A 22,878-nucleotide genomic window follows, 5' to 3' on the forward strand; every position below is an offset into this window, starting at 1 on the left:
TGTCTTTTTCACTCAAACCAGTACTTGGTCCATAATTGGCACACTATACATAATTATTGAATGGGTAATCAATCTTAGTTAATTTTCATTTTTCAACGGAATGAATCAACACTCACAGAGGGTAAGTAAATTTCCAGAGGTTAGGGAGTAATAGTCAAATCAGGATGTAAGGTCTGTTTGGCTTAAAACGCATTCTGGAAGTGTATAACATGGCCTGTATCTCAGTGGGGACTTAGAATCTCGTGGGGGAAGGTAAGATGAGGTGTAACGAAACAATGAAGATGACAAAGGGTAAGCTAAGGTATTGGCTGTAGGAAGGGACAGATGCAACTGACAGCTTGAAGAGGTCAAGGTGAATGTCCAAGAAGTGAACGTCCAAGTGTGGGAAGGGTGCGAAGGGATAGAGCCAAGGATTGCTTCCAGCGTCTGAAATAGTAGGAGACCGGGAGAATGATGAAATAGGCGCATTTGGAGAGAGAGCTGGACGGGAGCATTCAAGTTCATAAAAGAGCCAACAAGCAGGTGGGTCAAAAACTCGAGAGTCAGGAATCCTGCCCAGATCACCAACCTGCAACCGTGGCCTATGGGGATGATGCTGTAACCAACTGAGCTACCTGGTCAGGGCCATTTATTAACTTTTAATGGTTCTATTTAAATGACATATTCTGCAATAAGGAATATGCTCTTTTAAGGAAGACAGTCTGTTAAGCTGCCGTGTCTGGAGGCCAACAGGAGCCCCTCAGTGAAGTTTATCTCGAGTTACTTTTCAATCTGAGCTCCTCCCCATACCAAAAGCAAGAGTTATGTAATTTCTTTGTGATACTCCAAAGCTGTTAGCTTTGCATATTGTAGGTATTATGTGAAAATATACTTTTGACACATTATTTGTGGTATATTAATGGGTCATTCAATCATTAGTACACACTGGCTTTTGTCTTTTAAAATAGGACTAAAAAAATTTCCCCCCCCCCAAAGGCGGCAGCTTCGTGTCTCTTTCTTCCCCTCCTTAAACTCTACTATCACACACCAAAAAAGAAATATTGATTTATAAAGTGTCTTGAGGCCTGGCCGGGTAGTTCCGTTGGTTACAGTGTCATATCATAGCCAAGGTTGTGGGTTCGATCCTGGTCAGGGCACATAAAAGAACCACCCAGTGAATGCATGGATGAGTGGAAAACCAAATCCATATTTCTCTCTCCCTCTCTCTCTCTCAAATCAATAATAAATAAATACATAAATAAAAAATAGTTCAAAAATAAAGTGTCGAGTTGAATCTCTGCCGGGGAGGGAGGACCCCATGCAGTGATGTTTCTAAGAAATCAGGTAGCTGCGTCCCGGCATGCAGAAGTTGCCAGTTGGAAGGTTGGCGGTTGAAAGTTTTTCTAGGAGTTCAGATGCAATGAACCAACTTTACCCAGCCCAGGGCACCCCTAAGGCCCCTGTGGGTTGTCCTGGGGACCTGAGAGGCGACTGAGTGGCCGGGGAGCTCGTGCTCAGCCCGGCCGCTCCTCCTGCCGGTACGGTTTCCAGCTTTGGCCGCGCGCGAGGAGAGCAGCGCACCCAACAGCTGCCGGAGCCGCCGCCCGGCTCGCGCCTCGCGGACGCGCGGATGCGCGCGGGGAGGGGCGGCGCCAGGCTCGGCCAACAGTCGCGGCCGGCGAACAGCGTCGGGCCACGCGCAACTGCGGCCGTTAAGAGACACAAAACCGACGCCCTGCTGCTGGGAGCTTGAAGGGAATGGGCTGAGCGCCAGGAGGAGGACTAGGGCGCAGTGTGAGGGCCCCGGCAGCGCAGGTGAGGGCCCCGGGCAGGTAACGCCACGTAAGGAGACTGCGCGTGCGCGGTCATCCAATGCGTGGCCAGAAGTTACCTGCGGCCGGGGATCCCCGCCCGCGGTCCTTGACGGGCTTTGCCGCCTGGACTTGCTTCTTACGCACACGTGGGACAGGCATCGGTGGGGCCCAGGACCCTAACGTTGTTGGGTAGCGGAGGCCGGTTTTGGGATTCAAGGTAGACGGAGCGGGGTCCAGCCTTTTGGCGTCCCTGGGCCACACTGGAGGAAGAGTTGTCTTGGGCCACATATTAAATACATAAACACTAACGAAAACTAATGAGCAAAAACAAAACCAAAACCAAACGTGTTAAGTAAATTTACGATTTTGTCTTGGGCCGCCTGGGCCGACAGGGTAGCGGGTTGGACACCCCTGGCTGTAGAAAATTACTCGGAAAGATGAGCGAATGTCGTGTTGCCTACATTTTGGACCAAGCTGTTGACAGAAACAGGCGTGAAATAGAGGACCAAAATTTAACTTCAGGTTCATCCATGAACTTAATAGATGTTGGAACCCCTCTAGTTTGGTCGAAATTTCATTTTGGCATGTGTGAAAGTAATTACAAACGATTTGAATGAGGGGGAGGGCTTTAATGAAATAGTCAAATTGATAGGATTGTTCCGTTTGTTTGAAAGTAAAAGAACAGGAAGAGGAAACAACAGTGCCTTAGGTAGGGGTACCCTGGGCTGCGCTGAGCTGGGTTTGGCACAGCGCAGTTAGGTAGGCTTCCTGAGCTGCTGGCGGCTGTCTGAAGCAGTACTTACTGAATCAGTTCTGCGGGTTAAATGGTAACACGGAAAGAGAACGCAGAAAGCCTGCGTTCTCCCTTCCCTATTGATCTGGGCAACTATTTCGTCCAGGCTCCTTTTTATAATTGATATTTTGTATTTACAGCCCCGTCCTTGCTGATTTCTGGAACTTGAAGGATACATCTACATTTTTGTTTCAAGGAAACTTTGAGACAAAATGGAACAGAATAAAGAGGTGATTGCTGCTCTTCCTAACTCCCTTGCATGACTCTCAAGAGTTAATTCTGGCAATTTTAGATACACCGCGTTTATAAAATATTACAATTACACTTCAAAAATGTTTTTTTAAAAATAGGCTGCCAGGAAGTTGCAATTTTATTTCTCTTGGACAGAAGTGCCCTTTGGACGGTCTTCCTTTATAACACTGGTATTTAGGAGCAGGAATACTTTAGGGATTAATCATAATTGCTTTTTCCTAATGGGAGTCATGTTAAAGAAACATTCTGACACAGTTATTAGGACTATTGCAACAAGAGCATTGCAGTAGGGGTGAGATTCAACTGAACTCCATATACAACAAAGACTAATGGCTTTATAACCTTTGAGCAGAGCCGGGCGGGGGCAGGGGGCGGTGCGGGGAGGTGAGTGGAGGGGAAAGAAAGAAGGTATCAAGGGTATGGGGACTCTTGCCAAAGGATTTGCAGATTTAAAAGGAGGACTCCTGCTGAAGGCAGGCCTAGGTGGTCCAGTATCATGGGTGGGAAATGAGGAAATTGATGAGAGGTGGAGTTGGATGCATGTCAGGGGTAGGGGATTCTCTCTAAACTGATGGAGTAGGAATCTTGCTACAGCTGGTCTAGGCAGGCCAAAGACAGGACAGGGTCCAGGCCCAGGCCTAGTCAGACAAGGTCCCAAAGGAACCTGACTTCTCTGTGGTCATGGCGAGACTTAGTCATGACTGGTTTCCAGCCTCTTGCCTGCGGGGACTCCAGGCTTTGGAAGTTCCCTAATGGTCCCTTGGGGCTGGGAGGCTTATCGTTGTTTTATCAAATGCATTCCCAAGGAATTTTCCGTTCAGCGGACTCTGAGCTGTAGGAAGGAAAAAGTGAGGTTCTTAACGAGACAGGATGAATAGTAGGGGAAATCCAGTGACGTTAGAACAGAAGTGGCCGCCGGGCTGCTGTGCCTATGGGGTGGCCATCTCTCTGTCCCATCCTTTGCAAATAAACCCTCTTTCACTTTAAACTTTAAAAAAAAAAAATAGAGGGGGCTGAATGGCCAATTTGTTTTGCCAATTAATTGGGGCAAATAAAGCCGTTTTTTCCCCTATGATTTAGAGCACTTTTCGTTTGTAAACTTTCAGGGCAACAATGTGGCCGATGACAATTCTGACCTTCCCACCAAGAAGACAATTAATTTTTTCCCTCCATTATACAGGCAGCGTTACAGCTTCGTTAACGATCTAGTGAATCAACATAAACCCAAGAAGGTAGGTATTTGTTTCCAATTAAAACTGTCTCATAAAATGTTCTGTCAACTACAGAGGTGTTGGTTAGTAAGGAAGCAGAGACTGTTCAAAAAGGTTATTACCAAAAAAAAAAAAAAAAAAAAAGGTTATTACAAGGAGGAAAGGGTTATAGAAAGAAAACTAAGCTCGGAAGAGCTGGGTGAGGAAAGTGTAGTAAAAATTTGGTTAATGTGAAGTTAAATAGCACGCATCCCCCCACCCCTAGGCTTATAACGTCTGAAGATTAATTTCCTTTTGTGCACTTTTTCTGCCAAAAAGATCCTTCCACATAATGTTTTATTATGGTTTCATTTTTGATACCCATTCCCTACACAAAATCTTTGATCATATTTGACTTCTCTGGCTATAAATGCCGTCTTTGAAGTAACATTCCGTCTCATCTACAGGTTGCAGACTTGGGGTGTGGTAATGCTTTGCTCATACAGACGATTAAATCACACAGTTGCCTTGAACTGATTGTTGGAGTGGATATCAATGAAGATAAAATAGTATCACGAAGGTAATACCTAGTTTCTGGAAGAACTGTGCATTAATCTAAAACCAGTGGCACTATTAAACATGCTTAGAGGAAGTGTCAATTTTAGGCAATGTTTGAAGTATGTAAAATGTTAAAATGTGTTGTACATTCCACACTAGGAGAGCTTCAAGGCTCACTGAAGAATGACTATGTCATAATACTAATTAACTGTAGACATTGGGAATAATACCCGTTTTCCACAGGGTAAAAAGCACAGCCTCAATGAAGTCATTGTAGCAGTCAAAGCATTGCCAGCTCAGCTTCAAATGGCAACAATGTAATTACTTCCATGTCCTACAGCATGGTAACAGCGGAGCTCCAGGCCACGCCACCACCCGCCACCACCGGCGTGGAACAGCGACTCTCCTCCAATCTCTGATGTGCATTAGTTTCAAGGGTGTTTTTCTCTGAAAGAATAAAAAGTTGAAAATCATTGATTCAAAGGGAGCTTGGAGACCCAAAGTATTAAAAGTGAGAGCGACGTCACATATTCAGTCTTGTTCCTATTGTCCCGTTACTCCCCCGTGAGAGGAAGTTGCTCTGTGACCCGGTGCTTGCTTAGCGCAGTGTGGGGAACGGGCCATGTCCGGACGCCTCGCTGTAGGCAGATGACCCTCAGTACTGCAGCTGCGGTAACTCTAAACAGTCCGCATTAAGGTGTCCTTTACAATCACGCTTTTGCAGGTGTAAGTTGTCTCCGTTCTCCGGGGATTACCTGAGTCCCCGGGATCTGAATTTGTCTATCATCTTGTATCACGGCTCCGCTGTGGAGAGAGACTCTCGTTTGCTTGGATTCGACTTAGTGACATGTATCGAGTTGTAAGTATTAAATGGATTCCTTCTGTATAAATTCATTAGAACAATCCCACCGACTTAGCTTTAGTAAACTTTGTATCCTAAATATGATCTTAATTTTCATTTGTAAAGAAAATTTCTTGTCACTTGGGGCTGGCTTTTTACCATTCTGTCCCATCCGGAATCAGCAAAGGGGAGGATGAGATTATTTCAAGTCACTATTACATCTTCAAAGAAGGGATAAATCAATGTAGAGAAAGAAATTGTTTTGCTAAGTTAGTTAGGAAAATACCTGCAAGGGAAGCTAGATTTTATTGTATCTTCCCCATTAACCATTTCAGAATAGAACATTTGGACTCACAAGACCTGGCCAGGTTTCCCAAAGTTGTGTTCGGGTACCTGTCCCCAGCCATGGTCGTCATCAGCACACCCAACTCCGATTTCAACCCCCTGTTTCCCGTCGTGACCCTACGAGACGCAGACCACAAATTTGAGTGGAACAGGGAGCAGTTTCAGACCTGGTGAGTTCGTGAGCATTTTCGTTTTGGGGGACCCCATGGAAGTTTAAAATCCTGTGAAGCAAATCTTCATCCATACATGACTGCGATGATTTATTTCCTTGTGATAGAACTGATTTCCAAAGTACAGCTGAGCAGGTAAGTGGGGAGCGTTGTTCTGTCTGTCAGGTCTCAGGCAGGTGGGGGAAGGGCGTGTGGGCCCCGGATGTGCCCGTGCAAGGGGGGGTGGGCGTCCAGGCCACACAACGAAAGGAAGGGGTGCTGTGGGGCTCCGTGTGCCCCGGCTCGGGGGCCCCTCCCGGGGGCTTGACAGACATCCGAGTCGGGATTCTAGCCTCCATGGTGTCCTGGGTCACCCCTAGACTCCGCTCCACAACTTTCCTTTTCTGCACGTTCTTGTGGTTCATGATCTCACAGTCATGGCCTCAACGCCCCTCCGAGGAATAGGCGAACCTGCGCGGTGTCGTCCTCTGGTGCCACAACCATTGGTGACTAGGAAGGATTTTTTGTTGGCTGTATTTTTCACATTCTGTTCTACTGGAAATGGCTGTCTCTTTAACAGCAGCTCTAAGTTTAGGGACAAAAAGCTCTCTCTCCTTGTTTGGATTTCAGGGCCTTAGGTGTGGCCAGTTCCTACAACTACTCCGTGGAGTTCACCGGCGTGGGGGAGCCACCGGAAGGCGCTGGGAATGTTGGCTACTGCACCCAGATAGGGGTCTTCCGGAAGATCGGGGCGCGGGCCGCCACACCGTGCGCCAAGGAGCAGTGCGGCGAGCATGTGTATAAAGTTGTGAGTGTTTTCTGCGAGGCAGCCGTCGGGACCAGAAAGGCGTTTACTAGGATGGGGAACTTCTTACCAGGAGTCCCCATGGACAAGATTAAATAGTACCCTTACTAGGAGGTTGACCCTGGGACACGCCTGCGCGGCCCATGGCTGCCAGAGGCCCAGTGTGGCCCTGGAGCCGGCCCGGCTTTCTGCCAGGATGACCTCTGAGCGGTGTGGGCCAGCACCCCTCTTCGGCGCGGCCGCAGACTCCTCAGCGGGGAGAGGGAGGCAGCGCCAGGCGCGGCCTCACAGTGGGCACAGAGGAGGGCTGGGCAGTGGGCCCGCGCTTCTCAGGCCCCCTTGGTTTCAGGGGTGCGGTGAGGAATAGACACGTTTTCCTTCCAATGAGCAAAGCTTTCCTTCTTTTACCCTGCGTGCCAATAGCTTGACTCCCAGCATAGACGTGGCATTTATGATGAGTCAGGTTTGACATTTGCATGGACAGTTAATTCTTCATGGGGTATAAAGTTACTACTAATAGTTGGGAACCTGTCCCTCCATTCTAAGTGATTTTTCTGCCCCTTCCAGGTTTATTCAGTTTCGTACCCGAGTTTACAGCAAAAAGAAGTCCGCAAACTCGCCTTAGTGAATGAGGTGTCTCGACAAGTGCAGAGCCTGAGACAGAGCTACATCTCGAGCCTGAGTGGACCGCAGAGAGGCGACCCACACCGTCCAGAGGCGAGGGGCAACGGGCTCACCGCCTTCTCTGGACCGGTCTTCACAGAACTGGAAAAACTCAACATAGAGAAGTCTCCCAAGCCTTTCTGTCTGGGAAATAAGTTTTACGTGCCGCTGGAAAGGCTCCTTGCGTATCCCAAGGTGAACCGCTTATGTGACAACGTAGAGACGATGAGGGCGCTCCTTGCGGGCTCGGTGAGGCTGAGCAGGGACAGCTCCGCAGTGACGCTGGACCTGCAGGATGAGAGCCAGTGAGCTTCCCGTCCTGAACCGCGGGCCACAGCAATGGGTGGGCCCACTGAGAATTTTTTCTGTGGTCCTAATTCAAGTAACTTTTAATTTTTTAAAAAAATGTATTGATTTGAGAGAGAGGAAGGGGGGGGAGAGAGAGAGAGAGAAACACATTGATTTGTTGTTCCACTTATCTATGCATTCATTGGTCGAGTCTTGTATGTGCCTTGAGAGGGAATTGAACCCGCAACCTTGGCACATTGGGATGACGCTCTAACCAACTGATCTGCCTGGCCAGGGCAACTTTTCATTCTGAAATTACTTAATTTTTTCTTTGTTTCTTTTTTTAAATAGGCTTATTTTGTTTGAGGGTGTGTATAGAGTTTCTGAGATGCTTGTTTTTGTTGTTGTCGGAGCCATGTGTTGACATTAAAAAATTTGAAAAGAAATTAGTGTTTAAAATTTTTTCCCAGGGGATAAGGGTAGCTTTCAACTCCCTCTAGGGCTCGCGACCCCCTTTGGGCTAAATTCTGACTTTCTGAGCCTGACACATCACACAAAGCAGGAGTGCGAGTGATGGAAGGAAACAGGAGCTGCGTGATGCCGACGCCGTCCGTGGTGTTTCAACTCCCTCCTTGGCCACTTGCTGCTTGGAACTGGGGGGCAGCCGCAGTGGAGGGGAGGCGTCCATGCAGCTTCACCTGACGGGGCAACGGTGACTTCGGGAGGCACACAGCCCCCGGGGGCCCGGCAGCGCGGAGGCCGGCTGACCGGGCAGGACCGCTCTGCCACGGCAGGGACTGACGAGAGCATCCTGCGGTCCTGCGCCGCTTGGCGTGCTCCTTGGGGACCGAGAGAGATGCTGCAGCCACCGCCTGTGTCCCAACCCGGCAGAAAGGGGAGAGAAGGCAGGCGAGGGACTCGGGGCACTGCTGGCTGTCCGGAGAGCTTTACCAATCGTTATGCCCAATTCTTGCTGCTTGACCAGTGTGTCTCTCCAAACACAAGAGAAGCTGGGAGTTGTGCCCACTGAGTGGTCTTCTGTGAAGGAACAGGGAGCGAAAGGACATTGTGGCCACTTCCCAGGAAGGGGAAAGCACGTGGATTTGGCGAAGGGGAAAAGCGACCCTGGAGGAGTCATTGTATGTTAACCAGGTGTTCCTGCCTTACATTTCATCAGCTGCTCCATCACACGCTTGTCCCCTCCCCATCCCCGCTTTGTCCTTCCAATGATTTTTCCCTCCCGAGTGCCCACGACCCAGCGGCGCTGCTTCCAACCCCCACTCTCCACCAGGCCCTCTCGTCTCTCCGTCCTTGCTTTTCTCGGCCTCCGCCCAGCTTTCGCCCCATGGCTGTCTTCCCAGCATCGATCTTCGGTGTTAGTGCCGAGGCGCTATAATAATGTATCCATTCACTAACTTAAAATCTAATTTACGAAAGCAATACCATCCGCATAAGACCGTTCGGGACTCTGTGGCATTTAAAGCAGCAGCGTGCCGTCCAGCGCCACGGTGAGCTCTCTGCCTCTCAGACGCACGGTCTCCAAAGGAGCAGGCCCGCTTACCTGCTCATTCCTTGTGGGATCCCAGGGGGTAAACACCTGTTTTCTGAGACCAGTTAGACAACTCTCAAGGTTCACAGGTCTCTTCCCGATTAGAATTACAAATAGATTTCAGTTTTGCAAGAACCAACGGCACTTTCCCAGGAGAACCACTTGAATGCATCACGTAGTTTTGGAAATATCAAGTGGAGGCCTCAAGAACAGGGGTGAGGGTGTCTTGGCTCCGAGGAATGAAGCTGCGCTGCGCGGCAATGGAAAGTGCCTCCATCGGACACAGGGACCTGCAGGTTTTTCTTGGAGGAAACGTTTTCCCGCTGCCACCACGGGCCACCCCCTAGAGGAGGTACAACATGTATTACCCGGAACCTTCCTGGCCCTTGAGATCCGAGTTAAGGTTTGCCTTTGATTCCTATTTCCATGTCTGGGCAACTCCAAAACCCTTTCAACGATTTCTGGGATTTCCTAGAGGCTTAGACACTCCCAGCTGCCCGTCTTCAGGCGGAGGTGTGACCCTGCCCCGTCAACCTCTCTGCCTCTGTGAGCCTCGTTCCTCCCCTCCAGTCTGGTTTCTCCCTCCTACCCCGAGCCATTTCCAATCTCTGCATATACACCACACCCAGCAGTTAAGTTCTCCTTCAAGTATTGCTCTCTGCCCCCTGGGGCTCTCATTTCTGTGAGTGACCATCAAGGAATAATTCCAAATAATAGTAATTCCCTCAGCTAGAGTTCAGATGCCAGTGAAATTACATTGTCACACCTGCCACTGCGGAGGGTCCTGTGTGTGTTGGGCTGTAGCCAGGAGGTCAGGAGTGAGCGGCGGCCGCGGCTGCGGCTGCAGGAGGAAGTCTTGATTGCACCTTCGTCTGGAATGCAAAGTGTTAAACACAGCTTATCTCGTATGTGATGCACGTCTTTGGGGACATCCCCAAAGATAGGGGACATGTGTGAGTATGGCTGGGACCTAACAAGCTGGTAGGAGCTGGAAGTCATCAATGTGTACGATGTTAATTTCACCTTGCAACCAGTGTTTGAAGCCCCTGGCGTGCCAGTTACACACTTAACTTTTGAAAACTAACTCGGTGCCCTCGTGGGTTTCTAATGCTCGTGGGTTCCTAACGCTCCCTTTGAATTGTATGCACTCTGCCTGCTCAGCCCGCTCCATTCCATCCTGCCTGCTGTGACCAGGTGCTGGGATTAGTCACAGGAAGCGCCCACCGTTGTACCGTCTCGCCTACAAACACTGCCTTACCCCCTACTTCCATTCCTCATCCTTGACTCAAGACTCCGTGCTTCCATCAATAGGCTGGTTTCCCACTGCTGTGTCTTTGCCCAGCCGTGGCCCCCTGGCTGGAAGCACTCTGTTATGCTGACCGCCCGGGCCTGTCACGTGGGAACCCCCATGGAACTGAATTTACAGAATCTTCCACGAATCCCGGGCTAAAGGGAAACCCGTTTACCCTATTTAAGCAAAGTATGCAGTGTTTCCAAATATTTTTGCAAAGTATTTCAAATTACTTAAACTCAGTACTGAAAATTTTTTTATCCTTTGGTCGTAATAACATGGAGAATGGGGAAGAAGGGGTCGACTCAGGGTCACGTGGGAGAGGAATGTTTGAACAGTCTCTGAAGTCCAATACCAGAAGGTGGCACACTTTTCTCACTTCAAATAAATGCATTCTTTTGCTTTGAGGACTCCCTGATAGAGAGTGAAAACAAAACAGCAACAACGAAACTTAGCCATGTCAATTTCTATGGAGGTTTGAAGCTTTTGCAACACAGGGAAGTCACAGCCGAAGTGATTTAAATGTCTGGTGGTGAAGTTCAGTTTTACAGAGAAATGGTTCGGAAGACACGGCCACCTACCTGAGTTGTAACCGCACAGGAGCGGGTCTAAACCGACCCACCCAGGGAGGCCTGACGTTTCCTCGTCACACATGTCCACCTGGAATAGAGATCACCAACTCACGGACGGTCTAAATGTAGGCCTTTTCCGTTTTGTGTCTTGTGTAATGTGGGGTGGATTAATTCCACTGAAGACTGCCTGTCATGCAAATAGAAGGATTTCATTTCCTTTTATGTGCTGCTAAGAGGTATATGATGTTCAGAAAGCAAGAGGTAAAATAAGGTAAAAGAGAGGGGAGGAGGGAGGGAGGAAGGGAGAGAAAACACTTGGCGTTGAGTCCTTACAAGGAAGCTGCGCCTGGGCACCCCACTGTGGAACAGGGATCGAGGGGCCAGACCAGGCGGCTGCCAAGCCCTGTGCTATGATCTGGCACCAAATTACGCTGGCTGATCCGCATGATCCCGTGTGCTGGGGAGGAAATTTGAGCGTTTTCCTGAGAGCACCCAAACCCCACCCGCTTCTGCCAGCGAGCAGGGAGCTCTCGCCTTCACTCAAATCACCTCTCATAACTGCATTGTCCAGGAAACCGGGACAGTCTGCAGAGACTTGCCACCAGACTCTTCTTGAACCACAACTCTTGGGTCCCTTTCAGTTGCCATTGTCATTGAGCATCAGCAGAGAGAAGGCCTTGGCGCTGCTCTTCCTCTGGGAGGGCATTCTCGCGGAGGGAATGACGGCTCACAGGGGGTGGTGGCAGCATCATTTCAGTGACGCCTTAGCCTCTCACAGGGGCACACGGCCTGATGGTCGCCTGGGGGTCTAGTTAAGACACGTATGTAGATCTACACAGGGGCCGGTTCTGGGCTTGATAAAACACAGAGTGCCTACCAGTGGCCCATTCCTACCACCCTACCACCCAGAACAGTGTTCTCTTCACCCCCATCAGAAACCAGGCTCAGAGGGGTGTGTACATGTAGACCCAGGCCTCTCATTCTAAGGCCCAGGACCACGCCACCGCGGCAGCCACTCCGGGCGCACAGGAACGCCCTGCCCTGGGAAGCCCCGGGGCGCAGGGCACCCTGGTCCCTTCTGCTTTCTTTCCTTGGCAAGTAACAGAATCTCACCTGACATTTTGAAGTAGAAACAACACTACACTTTAAGATACGATTTTTATTGAACATGTCTAAGATTCACCTTTACATTATTACAAATACTTTACAATAAAAAAATTAGTTTTTGTGAAAAAAAAAAGGAAAGAAAACAGTTCCTGGATTTATGGTTGTGCAAGTAAAACAAAGAAATATATGACAATGAAGGTCATTCTCCAAGTACCAAAATTGAATACTAATGGAATCACTTCAATAACAATTTTTTCACCAACATTTACATGACTGCTCACAACTGTATCAGCTTCCACAGGAACAAATAAATGCACAAAACAAAGGCAATCCCCCAAATAAAATGTATTTCTAAAAAAAAAAAAAAAAAAATCAAACAATGTATCTGAAAAGCCTTCCTCTGCAAGGGGTTTGGTCAATGAATACCAGCAAGAGCGTTTTCTTGTACACATGATGAACATGAACATTTGTAAACTCAGAGCACAGAGCCCGCGTAGGGTAAAACCCACCAGCCTTGTCCCACAGAGGAGCGGCTGGGAATCGCTGCACAGCCATCTAACATGCGCTGTGTATATCGGGCGGGGCAAAAGTAGGTTTACAGTTGTGATTCCGCAAAACCTAGAGTTTCTTCTTGGATTATTACTTATTGATTATTCTATTATTTCCCACATGAACAAGTAGGTTGGGTAAACCTATTTTTGCCCACCCCGGTATATTATCTTGTGAAAAGTCACATATGTAAGGGAATAATAAGGCCTTATTTCCAGAGCAGTCTTAAAACAGGGTTAATACAGGCATATTTCATCCTTTATATTTTTATTCTTTAACATCTCAGCTATTAAAATTATGCATAGTACCTAAGCCAACATATAAATGGCGTCAAAACACAACAGCCAACTACAGTACCTGATTATATTCACATGATGTACCATCTAGGAGAACTGACCAAGCACAATTCCTGAATCGCCCCAGTTAAAGACCTGCTGAAACGAAATACAACCCATCATACGAGCCCAGGCTCTTCAGAGCATTAGTCTATATCCTGGAAGTCTAGCTCTTCTGATGACTTCAGTAGCACATTTAGGAATACTGTTAGCTTGAGTTTACAAAGTGGCTGTTAGCATAGAAATCGTAAAAGTCTGAAATTATTTCTGGGTGATTTAATGTATTAAAACTCGTTGCTACCTGCCTAGGTTTTGGCTGGAGGCTAGTAGATGCTTTAAGATTCTTGGTCAAGACTCGGTCAGGTCATAAATCCTAATCCACGCCAGCTATTTGTACACAGAGCCTTCAACGTCGCCCAAAGAGGAGTCAGCCATCAAAGTGGGAACTGATGGCCCACAGCGCCTGCTCTGTCCCCTGCCACCTTTCACATTCCCTGTGGTCACGGTCCCCAGCACAGGTCACAGGAAGGGGGCTCCTGACGTGCTTCCTCTGTCATTTCCCCAAACAAGGCATCTAAGACTCTTACCACAAATATGAGCTTTAAAACACCATTCATCTTTTTTCTCTAGCATAGGATTTGAAAATGTTACACATCCGCAAATTCTCCAAAGACTGGGAGATTTGAAATTGGAGTTTAATGTTTAGAAATCAACGTATTAAGATCTACGTTTTCAAATTCAATTTTCTAAACTCAGAATGAAACCAAAAGTGGACTTGGTATTGAATAAGCAGATTTTTGGCAGGAACGAGAGCAAACTGCGTCCAGACTTCACCGACGGCAGAGGGCACGCGTCTCTTTTCTCCCGAGAGTCTCTACTTATCAAAGTGTTTGTTACATTGACTCATGCATAGGTCAAGATGTTACCTGGTGGCTGCTACATTCAGAGAGGCGTGATTTTTATGCTTTTCAAAATCCACGTTTTGGTTTTAAAAAAGAATTCTGTATCATTTTTGAACACAGAGAGCCAGTCTCGTATAAAGGTCCTGGCCAAAGGCAGCCAGGCGAGCGCTGGAGGGCTGGTGCCCGGGTCGCAGCGCCGCCACGGGCGCCACCGATGAAGGTCCTCGCTGAACCCGCCTGCCGTCTGGCTGTGGGTTATCACTTCAAACCTGCACCACCGTTCACAGAAGCGCCAATAAAAAATATAGTCTAGGAGTACTATTTTGAAAGTAGAAAAATAGGTTTTTAAAACATGCTATAGTAAATCTCTAAATAATATCTTCATATCTCTATTGAAAACTCTGATTTTTTTTCTATAATACAAAATGAATGAGTCATTCACTTGTTTACTCAAACACAGTGGGTCTTTATCACTTGAGACAACATTTTTCTTGGTTAAACAAATCTTTGGGGCAATTTTTTTCCTTCAAAATGAGTCATGAAAAAGAAAGTCTGACGGCTCAGAAAACTCCTACCTGGGGGTGTCATCTCTTTAAAAATCTCAGAATCTGTTTGTAAAAGTAGTTTTGGGTTTATTTGGAATACCCAATCCTTGAAATATTTAAAAAAAAAAAAAAAAAGACCCAAAAGCCCTAGGACAAACTATTCAAATGTTCTCCAACCTCTCAATTTGGATATTAAAATACTATTTTCTAAAAAATAACATTTTCCCCTTATTTTGCCAACATGAAAATACCTAGACCACAGTAATTCTAACATATTACGTTACTGGGACATGGTTTTGAATGTAAAGACTGGGAATTTCTGGTTTTATAGAATCTACATTTTTCACTAAGCAATTCCAAGAAAATTAAGATCTTTCCACACAGAAACTGCCACATAAAACCAGAAAAACTCTTCAGGTTTATCTGCTGTGCTGATAAGATTTCCTTACTTTAAAAGCTCTGTTTGATGTATGTTATAGTCTATTCTTGCCTCAAAACAGCTGATCTCTGATACAGTAAGAAGAAAGCATAGTAGCCAGTCTTGGGAGGGGGAGGGGCTAAGATAGAAGACCACGGGTCCAGGTCAAACAGCTGTCCCATCTTAGCCACTCCCGCCTTGGGATCCTTTTCAATTTCAGGAAAGTGTGAACTTACAGACAAAGGCTGCTCTGTTTTTCATCCTATCACCATTTTCCTCCAGTTGTTCTAAACTTTGACTCCTGAAACCAGCAGACATTGTTCAGTTAGTTAAGACAGCCCTTACGTTGGGCGCCTTACACTGAACACTAGACTTCTCCTGAATTGTGTACATAGCGCTGGTGGGTGTTCTGCAGCTCATTCCGTATTAAGGAGTAACAACACATACTGCGTAATAACGGCATCGTACCCATTCATGGATCTCAGACTTAAATCCACTTGTTTTTCATCTTATGATTGATACATTTAGATTAAGCAAGCATTTTACATGTTTCAATTGTAGTATAACTTTTTCTCAAAGCATGAACACCCCCACTTTTATATCAATTATTGTATTGAAAAGAGTTAATAAACTTAGTACAATACTGTAGGTAGTATAACATGGTGGATTTCCTTAACAGGAATCGCAACTCTCTTGACAGAATCTATTGGGTTTTTATCTTCACTTATTGTCTCTCAAACATAAGATTAAATAATCAAGAGCCCGAATCTGTTGAGCACCTCAGTTGCAGGTCTTGTACTTCGGCAGCAAAGCCAGACTCTGGTGGAGAGTGCGGCTCTCGCGACCAGGATGCTCTGAAGGAACAAGCAGTCCTTCCTGTGCCACGGGCCGTGACCCCGGAAGCCGCGGACCTCTCAGGAGGCAGGCGGCACGGCCTCCATCCCACTGCTCCGGTGTTCCCGGGGCGAGGAAGGACAGCAGCGCGCACTCTTCAGAGAGGAAGCCAGTGCTGGCTCTCCTCTGGACGGGGTGGGGGACAGGCTCCCTTTAAAGAGGTTCGTGTTCTCAGATGTGCTTGAATCAATGCCTTGTCAGCTCAACAGCCCACATCTCAGACCCCCAGCGAGGGTCCCGGTCCCCAGCCTGGCTTCTAGCGCTTGATCACAACTTGTTCATAAGCTCCAGACACCACCCTGAAACAGAGGCGGGGGGGCGGGGGGGAACAACTTTACCATTTCAGGCAGTAGTGTTTGACATTGTGCCCGTTAACCTGGGCTCCAAAGAGAGAGCATTAGGCATTTTCTACTAGACTTATTTCCACAGGCTTTAAAGATATCACAGATAGAAAATAGTTGAAATATTAAACGTCTATAATTAATATACTGATTAGTCCAGTCCCTGATCTTTTCCCACAATAATCTAGTAATGGTTCTAAATTCTTACCCTATCAACACATGGTGGCAAAAATGTTTATATATAAATCCTAAAACCAATCTCATCCAAGAACATACATTGACTCTGGCAGTTCGGGTCTTGCACAGAAATAATGAAATACAGGTTTTTTCTTCTTTAAGATTTTATTTCTAACTTACTTTTAAAGGGGAAGGAAGGGAGAAAGAGAGAGAAACATCAGCTGGTTGCCTCTCATACACTCCCAACTAGAGATCTGGCTCACAACCTAGGCATGTGCCTGGACTGGGAATCGAACCAGCAACCTTTTAATTTGCAGGCCTTGTGCTTAATCCACTGAGCCACACCAGCCAGCGCTGGATAATAGTTTTTAGCTGACTTAATGTGTTTTTTTTTTAACAAACAAAACATAAAAACAAATAAAATCAATAAACATAATCTGCGAATATGTTTATTGATTTTAGAGTGAGAGGAAGGGAGGGGGTGGAGGTGAGGGGGGAGAGAGAGAGAGAGAAACATCGATCTGTTGCCTCCTGTATGCATCTTGATCGGGAATCAAACCTGCAACCCTCTGGTGTATAGGATGATGCTCCAAACAACTGAGCCACCCGGCCAGGGCAGTAGTGTCGTATCTTAATGTACTACTTCCCTAGGAAGGGCAACAATTCTTTGACTCAATATGCAAATTTCTTTGTCCATGGTCTGTACTGTAATTATATCTAGTTAATGTAGTTTCAAAGGGAAAATGATCCTGAAGAGGGGTTTACTTCCTCACTAGTTTGCTTTGACAGACTGCTGGTTGCACGCCTGAATCTACCTTCCCCTCGCTCACAGTTTTGGCTAGGAAGAAGCTGCTTGGCCCGAGATAATGTTTCCCAAACTCCGCTGTAGACAGGTGTGGTCACGTGGCTAAATTCTCCCCAGGGACCGTGAATGGCACGGAGCAGGGCCTGGTGCTGCTTCAGCCGCTGAAGGAAAACTGCCTGCCCTGGACTGGGGGCAGCCCAGCGCGGACGACACCGGTGAGGAGGAGGGTGAAGGGCGAAATGGGGGGTACCTGGGTCATGAATCACTTCTGGGGCACAGCGGTCCCATCAGCCTGGCCACTGGATTTTGGGGTGTCTTTGTCATAGCAGCTTAGCCTTCGCCCTAATATGCCTCTATTAATAACCGACCTCTATTAATAAAATATGGAAATTCCTAAAACACTTAGAATTTGCAAGCTTTGTGAATAAAGGGCTTAGAGGAGGGCTTTTCTTTTTGTTATTGTTGATGTGCCTCGGCCCTACGGTACAATGACACGAACACACAGGCTCTCCTGTTTTGGGGAGGATAAAGGTTTTCTACATGCCTGTAAACACACAGTGTCTTGTGACGGCAGGACAGTTTATTTTTGGATGCGGCTCCCTCCACCCTCTCCTCGACCCCCGAGTGACGAGGAGGAGGGCTGTGGGGGGGCTGCACGGACGGAGGGCGTCACGACTCCAGGTTGTCACCAGGTGCTCATCTGCGCACTTGTCAAGGCGTCAGAGGTGCCTTACTGCCCGACACTTCACGGGATATGCCGGGGGTCAGCCCAACCGGAAGGACCATGACTGGTCTCTGCTCTTAATGGAATTTTAGGAGGAAATTCTAACAAAGGAAGTACAGTTGCGGTTACCAGCCTGCCATAAACTCAGCTGACTGCTCAGAGATTCCTGTTCTTACAGGTTCAGCCTGAGACAGGAACAGGGACGTCCTCACAGGGCGTCCGCACCGGAGCACACCTGTCGGCAGCCGCAGAGCGGCCGGGCTTGGAGGGGCCTGGTGACCGCCACCGCGCACCGGCTCTGGGACGCGCTGCAGTGGCCTGCCCGCCACGGTGCAGCCACAGGAGCCAGACTTCCCCTCCCGCTCTACCGACAACAACACTGGACAGAATCTAGGCTGTGCCAGTTTCCACACATGACGATGGGCGGCCCAGGGCCGTCCTCCGAGAAGGGAAATAAATGAGGAAGCCGGGTCACCGCCCAGCTGGCTGCCTGGGGCTGTTCGCTGAGGAGGCCGTCCCTCTGGGTGGCCCTCAGAGGTCGCAGCTCTGCGGTGCTGGAGGCTAGAACTACAGGTCAGGATATCAGGAGTGGGGGGAATAACGGCTGGAAAATTTCCAGATTTGTTGAAAACTTTTAAAAACCAGTGCTAAAGAAACTTGCCAACCTCACGTCCTGCAATTCCATTTCACATGCCTCTTTCTTTAGACGAACCTGTTACTGGTAGTTCTCTAAGTAGGTTATTTATTCATAAGCCTGGTGGGGGGCAGAGGAGGCAAGTGTAATGGTTAAGTACAATGAAAGGGTGTTGGAATCAAAGAGACAAGAGTTTGAGTCTTGGTTTTGAATCTTGGTTTTACCACTTACTAGTTTGAAGGTCTTGGGTAAAATACCTTAACTTCTTTGTATCTTTGTTTCCCCTTTTTAAAAACTAACAATAGTATGTTGTGAGTCCTTAAAGAGATAATGTGAGAGCTGAATGAAACATACTTATTATGATGTAATTATAATGATCAGCCCATAAGCTCGGTCCGTCCCTACCACCAGGAATGTGTCTTCCTCATGGCCACCTGGCAGTTCCCACCTGTCTTCTTTTCTCCCAGAGATGCTCTGCAGGCGCCAACTCTTGTAGGAAGCTCTCTCTGCCTGAGTGAGGTCCCATCTCTGTTCTTGAGTTTCCTTTACTTCTCTATATTATAGTACTTATCCTACTATTAGAAAGTCTATCTCATCTGCTCGGAGAGGTCGGGTAGTCAGTATTTTAGGCCTGGCGAACCATTCGGTCACTGCTGTACTACTTTGCTACTGCGGCCCAAGGCATGAACAGGTGTGGCTGTATTTCAATAAATCTTTATTTACAAAAACAGGCAGTGGCCCAACTGGGTCCTAGGGCTATCGTTGCCAACTCATGTGCTAGGACGTGAGGCAGCTCAGGTAAGAGCCCGGTCTCTCCTCTTTGTGACCTTACCCACAATTTGGCCCGATAAAGACTTACTGAATTGAATGACCAGGTAAGTCAATGAAAGTTACGCAAGGTCTCAATTGTGTTAACATCCTCTGCATGCCTCTGTTCGGTGAACTCCTTCCTCACAGCATCTTCCCGTGTTCCTCTCTCCCCTACCTCTCACATCTGATTGCAGTTAGTCGTTTCCCACACCAAAATCCCTTTGTGTACCCTTTGGGCCCTGCAATGTGCTGAGCACATAGGAAGTACTCAATAAAAGCAGTACTAGAAGGAGAGCTGAATTGAAGGCGAGCACAAGAGAGGTTAAATCAGGTCTGTTGCTCAGCGGCCACAGAACAGCTCCTAACAGACAAGACCACTGACTGAGAACGCGATTATGCTTTGATCTTTCTAAAACATCAAACTAAGAACTCTTTTCTAAATGTCCTTTTTATATTGCATCTTGTCCAATGCTCTACTGGTCCTCTGCTAACACATTCTAAAAATACATCTAAGGACATCAACAAATAGATGTATAAAATATAATTTCAAACCTACTCAGAATAAGGAACACTGAGGGCTATGCCAGGAGCTGTAACCCTTCCTGTGAAACTACTACAGTCTGTGTTTCCTAGCCGCGGTCTAATGCAGCTTTGTAACCTTCATCTCCTACTCACGGACACTTAAAAGAAAGAGTCAGCCTGGCCACCGTTTAACAAGGGGCTCTGTGGACTACGTACCGGTTTGCGCGGCGGTGGCTGCCAAAGGTGGTCCTTCCCCCGGGGCCTACGAATAACCGCAGTCCTTCCTCTGCATGTTGAAAACATTTATTGTGGGCGCAATTAATATCGTCAACCAACAGTCATATTGTAATAAAGTCATATTTTACATTTCAGTTTTATTAAAGAAATTTTAAAAAGCTATGTCGCTTTAAAGCAATCTAAGAGTTATCCTAATAGTTATTTCTCATCCATGTTCCTAAAGCCTTTTTCTTAAAACTAAGTGAGGAAGACAGCTCTTCCTACACATTTCCACAAGGGAGGTTTAATTGTTTCCTTTTACAACCACGCATATAATGAAACCAAGGCCATTGTTAACTGTTCTCTAGTCACACCAGCATGAATAATTACACCTTTCAAATGGGTGGCATGTAAATTTTTCAGCTTTAGTGAAAATGCTAAGGAGGGAACGAAGGGCTCTGTTGTTCACTACCCTTTCAAGTCCACAACCCAGCCTCCAAACGACAATAGCGCCTTGAGGTACTCATGTCCAGTGAGGACAAAACAAACGTAAATACCTATCATCAGGTATACAACCACGGTAGACGCTGAGGCATAATTAAAATATACAGCAAGAGCTCCTTTAAAGTTATCTTTGTAAAGTTCATTCTCCACCAGATTTAATACCCATTCTCAGAAACAAATGAGCTACAAAGTTATCTTCCGATTGTTATGGGTATACAATTGACTTCCCCCTGTGCTGGCGTGCCACAGAGAGAACCGTAACAGGCCCCTCTAACACGCCCGTCTTTACCACGACCCCGGGGCCACGCCCACCCGGAGGAGGCCTCTGCATTTCCCTAGGGGCCACCCACACACCTTCCGCACTGGAATCCAGGCTGAAGTCCTGGCTCTGTAATATCTTCTCCACAATGTCGTCTGCGTCCACTCTGGTGTCGTCCACCCGCTTCAGCTGAGATTCTACGGAATCTTGTTTCACGGGGCATCTTTGAAAATAATTTTAAAAAATATCCTCCTTTGTACCGAGTTATGAAAACAAAGCCTCCCCCTCCGCAGCCCCCGCCTCCGCTGAGCCCAGAAGGGCACCTGCTGAGCGCTTCGGCAGCTGCGTCCTCCCTGTCAGCTGTGTCCAGGTTTGGTTCCGCTCCTTTCTGCTCCACTTCATCACAGGGCTCCAGGGTACTTTCAATCCCCGTGGACGTGCTTCCCACGGACGTGTTCCTCCTGTGGCAGGCCTCGGAGAAGCTCGAAGACCGGGAGTGGCAGGAGCTGTACCCTGTCAGAGAACGTCACTGTGGATACAATACTAACCCAGACACTGCAGTCAAACCCTCTCCGGCCGCGCCGCAGCCAGGTCAAGTCCCGTGAGAGCAATGAGTGTCTAGGGAACTCAGCTTCACTTTTAGCCTCTACCTGATACTCTTGACTGCTGGCTTGCATAGCTGGACGTTCTCGAGTGTCCACAGGCACCAAGTTCATCTGGAATAGAGGCACTCTTTGCCGAAAGATCTGTAAAATGTCATAACATAATGTTACTATTACAGCCGAGTCAAGGTCAGCTGCATTCTACTCTGCGGATTTTGTAACCTTCCAAGTTCATTACCAAGAAAAGCAAGTTGCAAAGTGTAAGACATTCCTTTAAGTCAGTACTATGTAAACAACTGTATTGCAAGAAAAGTAAAAAACTGAAATACCTTCGTTTACTGAATAGAGAGGGTTTTTCACAAGATTTAACAGAACTCTACCTTAAATAAAACTTTCAGTTTTTATTGTTTAGTATTTCTAATAAAAAAATGAGTCAGATGTAGTCTCATAAATTCCCACAGCACTGCCAGGGTCTGGTGTCGTTTCTGAGGAAATCTCGCCCTCGGAAACCCTCCAGAGCAGGGCGCTGAGAGCACGCAGTCGCGGCAGCCGTCGTGCGGCCGGTGCCAGGCGATGACTGGGCAGAGGCTGTGCTCGAAGTCGGCACAGCACGGAGTGTGGCACAGAACGAAAGTTGTGAGAAACTGATACAGCATCCCGCTTTAAAGGAAATGCACAAAAAAGCGGTGCCAAGGCCATTTCTAGTCATCCCCTGATAACGTGCATGTTCTGGGTGCCAGTGACATATTTCCAGCACCAGGTCCCCCCCGCCCCCCCCCACTGGATGCAGATCTGCCACCGTTTCCACTGTTGGTGGGGGAAGGGGAAATCTGGAAACAGAACTGGTTTTGTTTTCCACTTCGAGGCGAGAGGAAACACAGCGATTATGTCAACAGTTCTGCAAATGATGCTGAACACAGTCCGACCAACACATGCTGCCAGACATGGGCGGCATGGGGGCGGCCTGGCCCTTCTGCAAAGGGCTCTCCTTTCTGGACAGACAGGAAGGTACCGTCCACACCAGCACCCTTGTCCTGCTCTACAGGGGTCCTGAAGCTGCAGACCAGACATGACAAAATCTGAACTCAAAGAGTCGGTTCAGATCGAAATTATGCAGGACTATCAACTGTACTCTCACTGAGGGTGGGCTCTGATCTTAATTCATCCATTTATCTATTGGTTTACAACATTTATTCACTCAATAAGCATTTACTAAGCTTTTACGAGGCCAGGTGTCAATAGGGTATAAGATATAGGGGGTACAAAATAAATAAGACAGAACATATGCTCCGAGTTCAGAGGAAGAAGCAGTGGCAGGTGCGGAAATGTGCACAAGCACCGCAAGGCCTTGCCTACGGGAACCGCCGGCCGTGGCGAAGGAGGGGGGGGTGCGGGGGCGGGGTAGGTTAACTCCAGGGCCTCGCTCGTGGCCAGGAGCTCCTCGG

At 47.6% G+C, this 22,878-nt stretch overlaps 2 protein-coding genes across 3 annotated transcripts in view; one reads left to right on the plus strand and one right to left on the minus strand.

Moving 5' to 3' along the window:
- Positions 1-2,798: 2,798 nt before the first annotated feature.
- On the plus strand, positions 2,799-7,698 carry HENMT1 (HEN methyltransferase 1). The gene is made up of 7 exons (XM_054564758.1): positions 2,799-2,816; positions 3,945-4,070; positions 4,496-4,608; positions 5,311-5,445; positions 5,763-5,942; positions 6,552-6,729; positions 7,294-7,698. The coding sequence occupies exons 1-7, from the start codon at positions 2,799-2,801 to the stop codon at positions 7,696-7,698; spliced, it is 1,155 nt and encodes a 384-aa protein (XP_054420733.1).
- A 6,953-nt stretch (positions 7,699-14,651) lies between these two features.
- The window catches only part of EEIG2 (EEIG family member 2), a 47,732-nt gene continuing 39,505 nt past the window's right edge, over positions 14,652-22,878 (minus strand). Inside the window, exons 7-11 of one of the 2 annotated variants that reach the window (XM_054564737.1) lie at positions 21,482-21,577; positions 21,155-21,344; positions 20,927-21,054; positions 20,069-20,138; positions 14,652-16,138 (exon numbers count right to left, since the gene is read on the minus strand). In XM_054564737.1, the coding sequence (XP_054420712.1) occupies positions 16,096-16,138; positions 20,069-20,138; positions 20,927-21,054; positions 21,155-21,344; positions 21,482-21,577 (527 nt within the window). In that variant the 3' untranslated portion in view covers positions 14,652-16,095. Of the gene's footprint in view, positions 16,139-17,014; positions 17,349-20,068; positions 20,139-20,926; positions 21,055-21,154; positions 21,345-21,481; positions 21,578-22,878 lie in introns of those variants that run through there. The other variant, XM_054564735.1, reaches the window with a different exon arrangement.

The sequence above is a fragment of the Pteronotus mesoamericanus genome, unplaced genomic scaffold, assembly GCF_021234165.1.
Source record: "Pteronotus mesoamericanus isolate MK-2021 breed Mesoamerican mustached bat unplaced genomic scaffold, CSHL_Meso_final scaffold_99, whole genome shotgun sequence".
In the NCBI taxonomy this organism is placed as follows: Eukaryota; Metazoa; Chordata; class Mammalia; order Chiroptera; family Mormoopidae; genus Pteronotus; species Pteronotus mesoamericanus.

Bases quoted from the DNA above. Each gene is read 5' to 3' on its own strand.
- HENMT1 (XM_054564758.1), top strand. The intron at 4,071-4,495 runs GTAGGTATTTGT...TCTCATCTACAG, and splicing joins ATCAACATAAACCCAAGAAG to GTTGCAGACTTGGGGTGTGG. The intron at 6,730-7,293 runs GTGAGTGTTTTC...TGCCCCTTCCAG, and splicing joins GCGAGCATGTGTATAAAGTT to GTTTATTCAGTTTCGTACCC.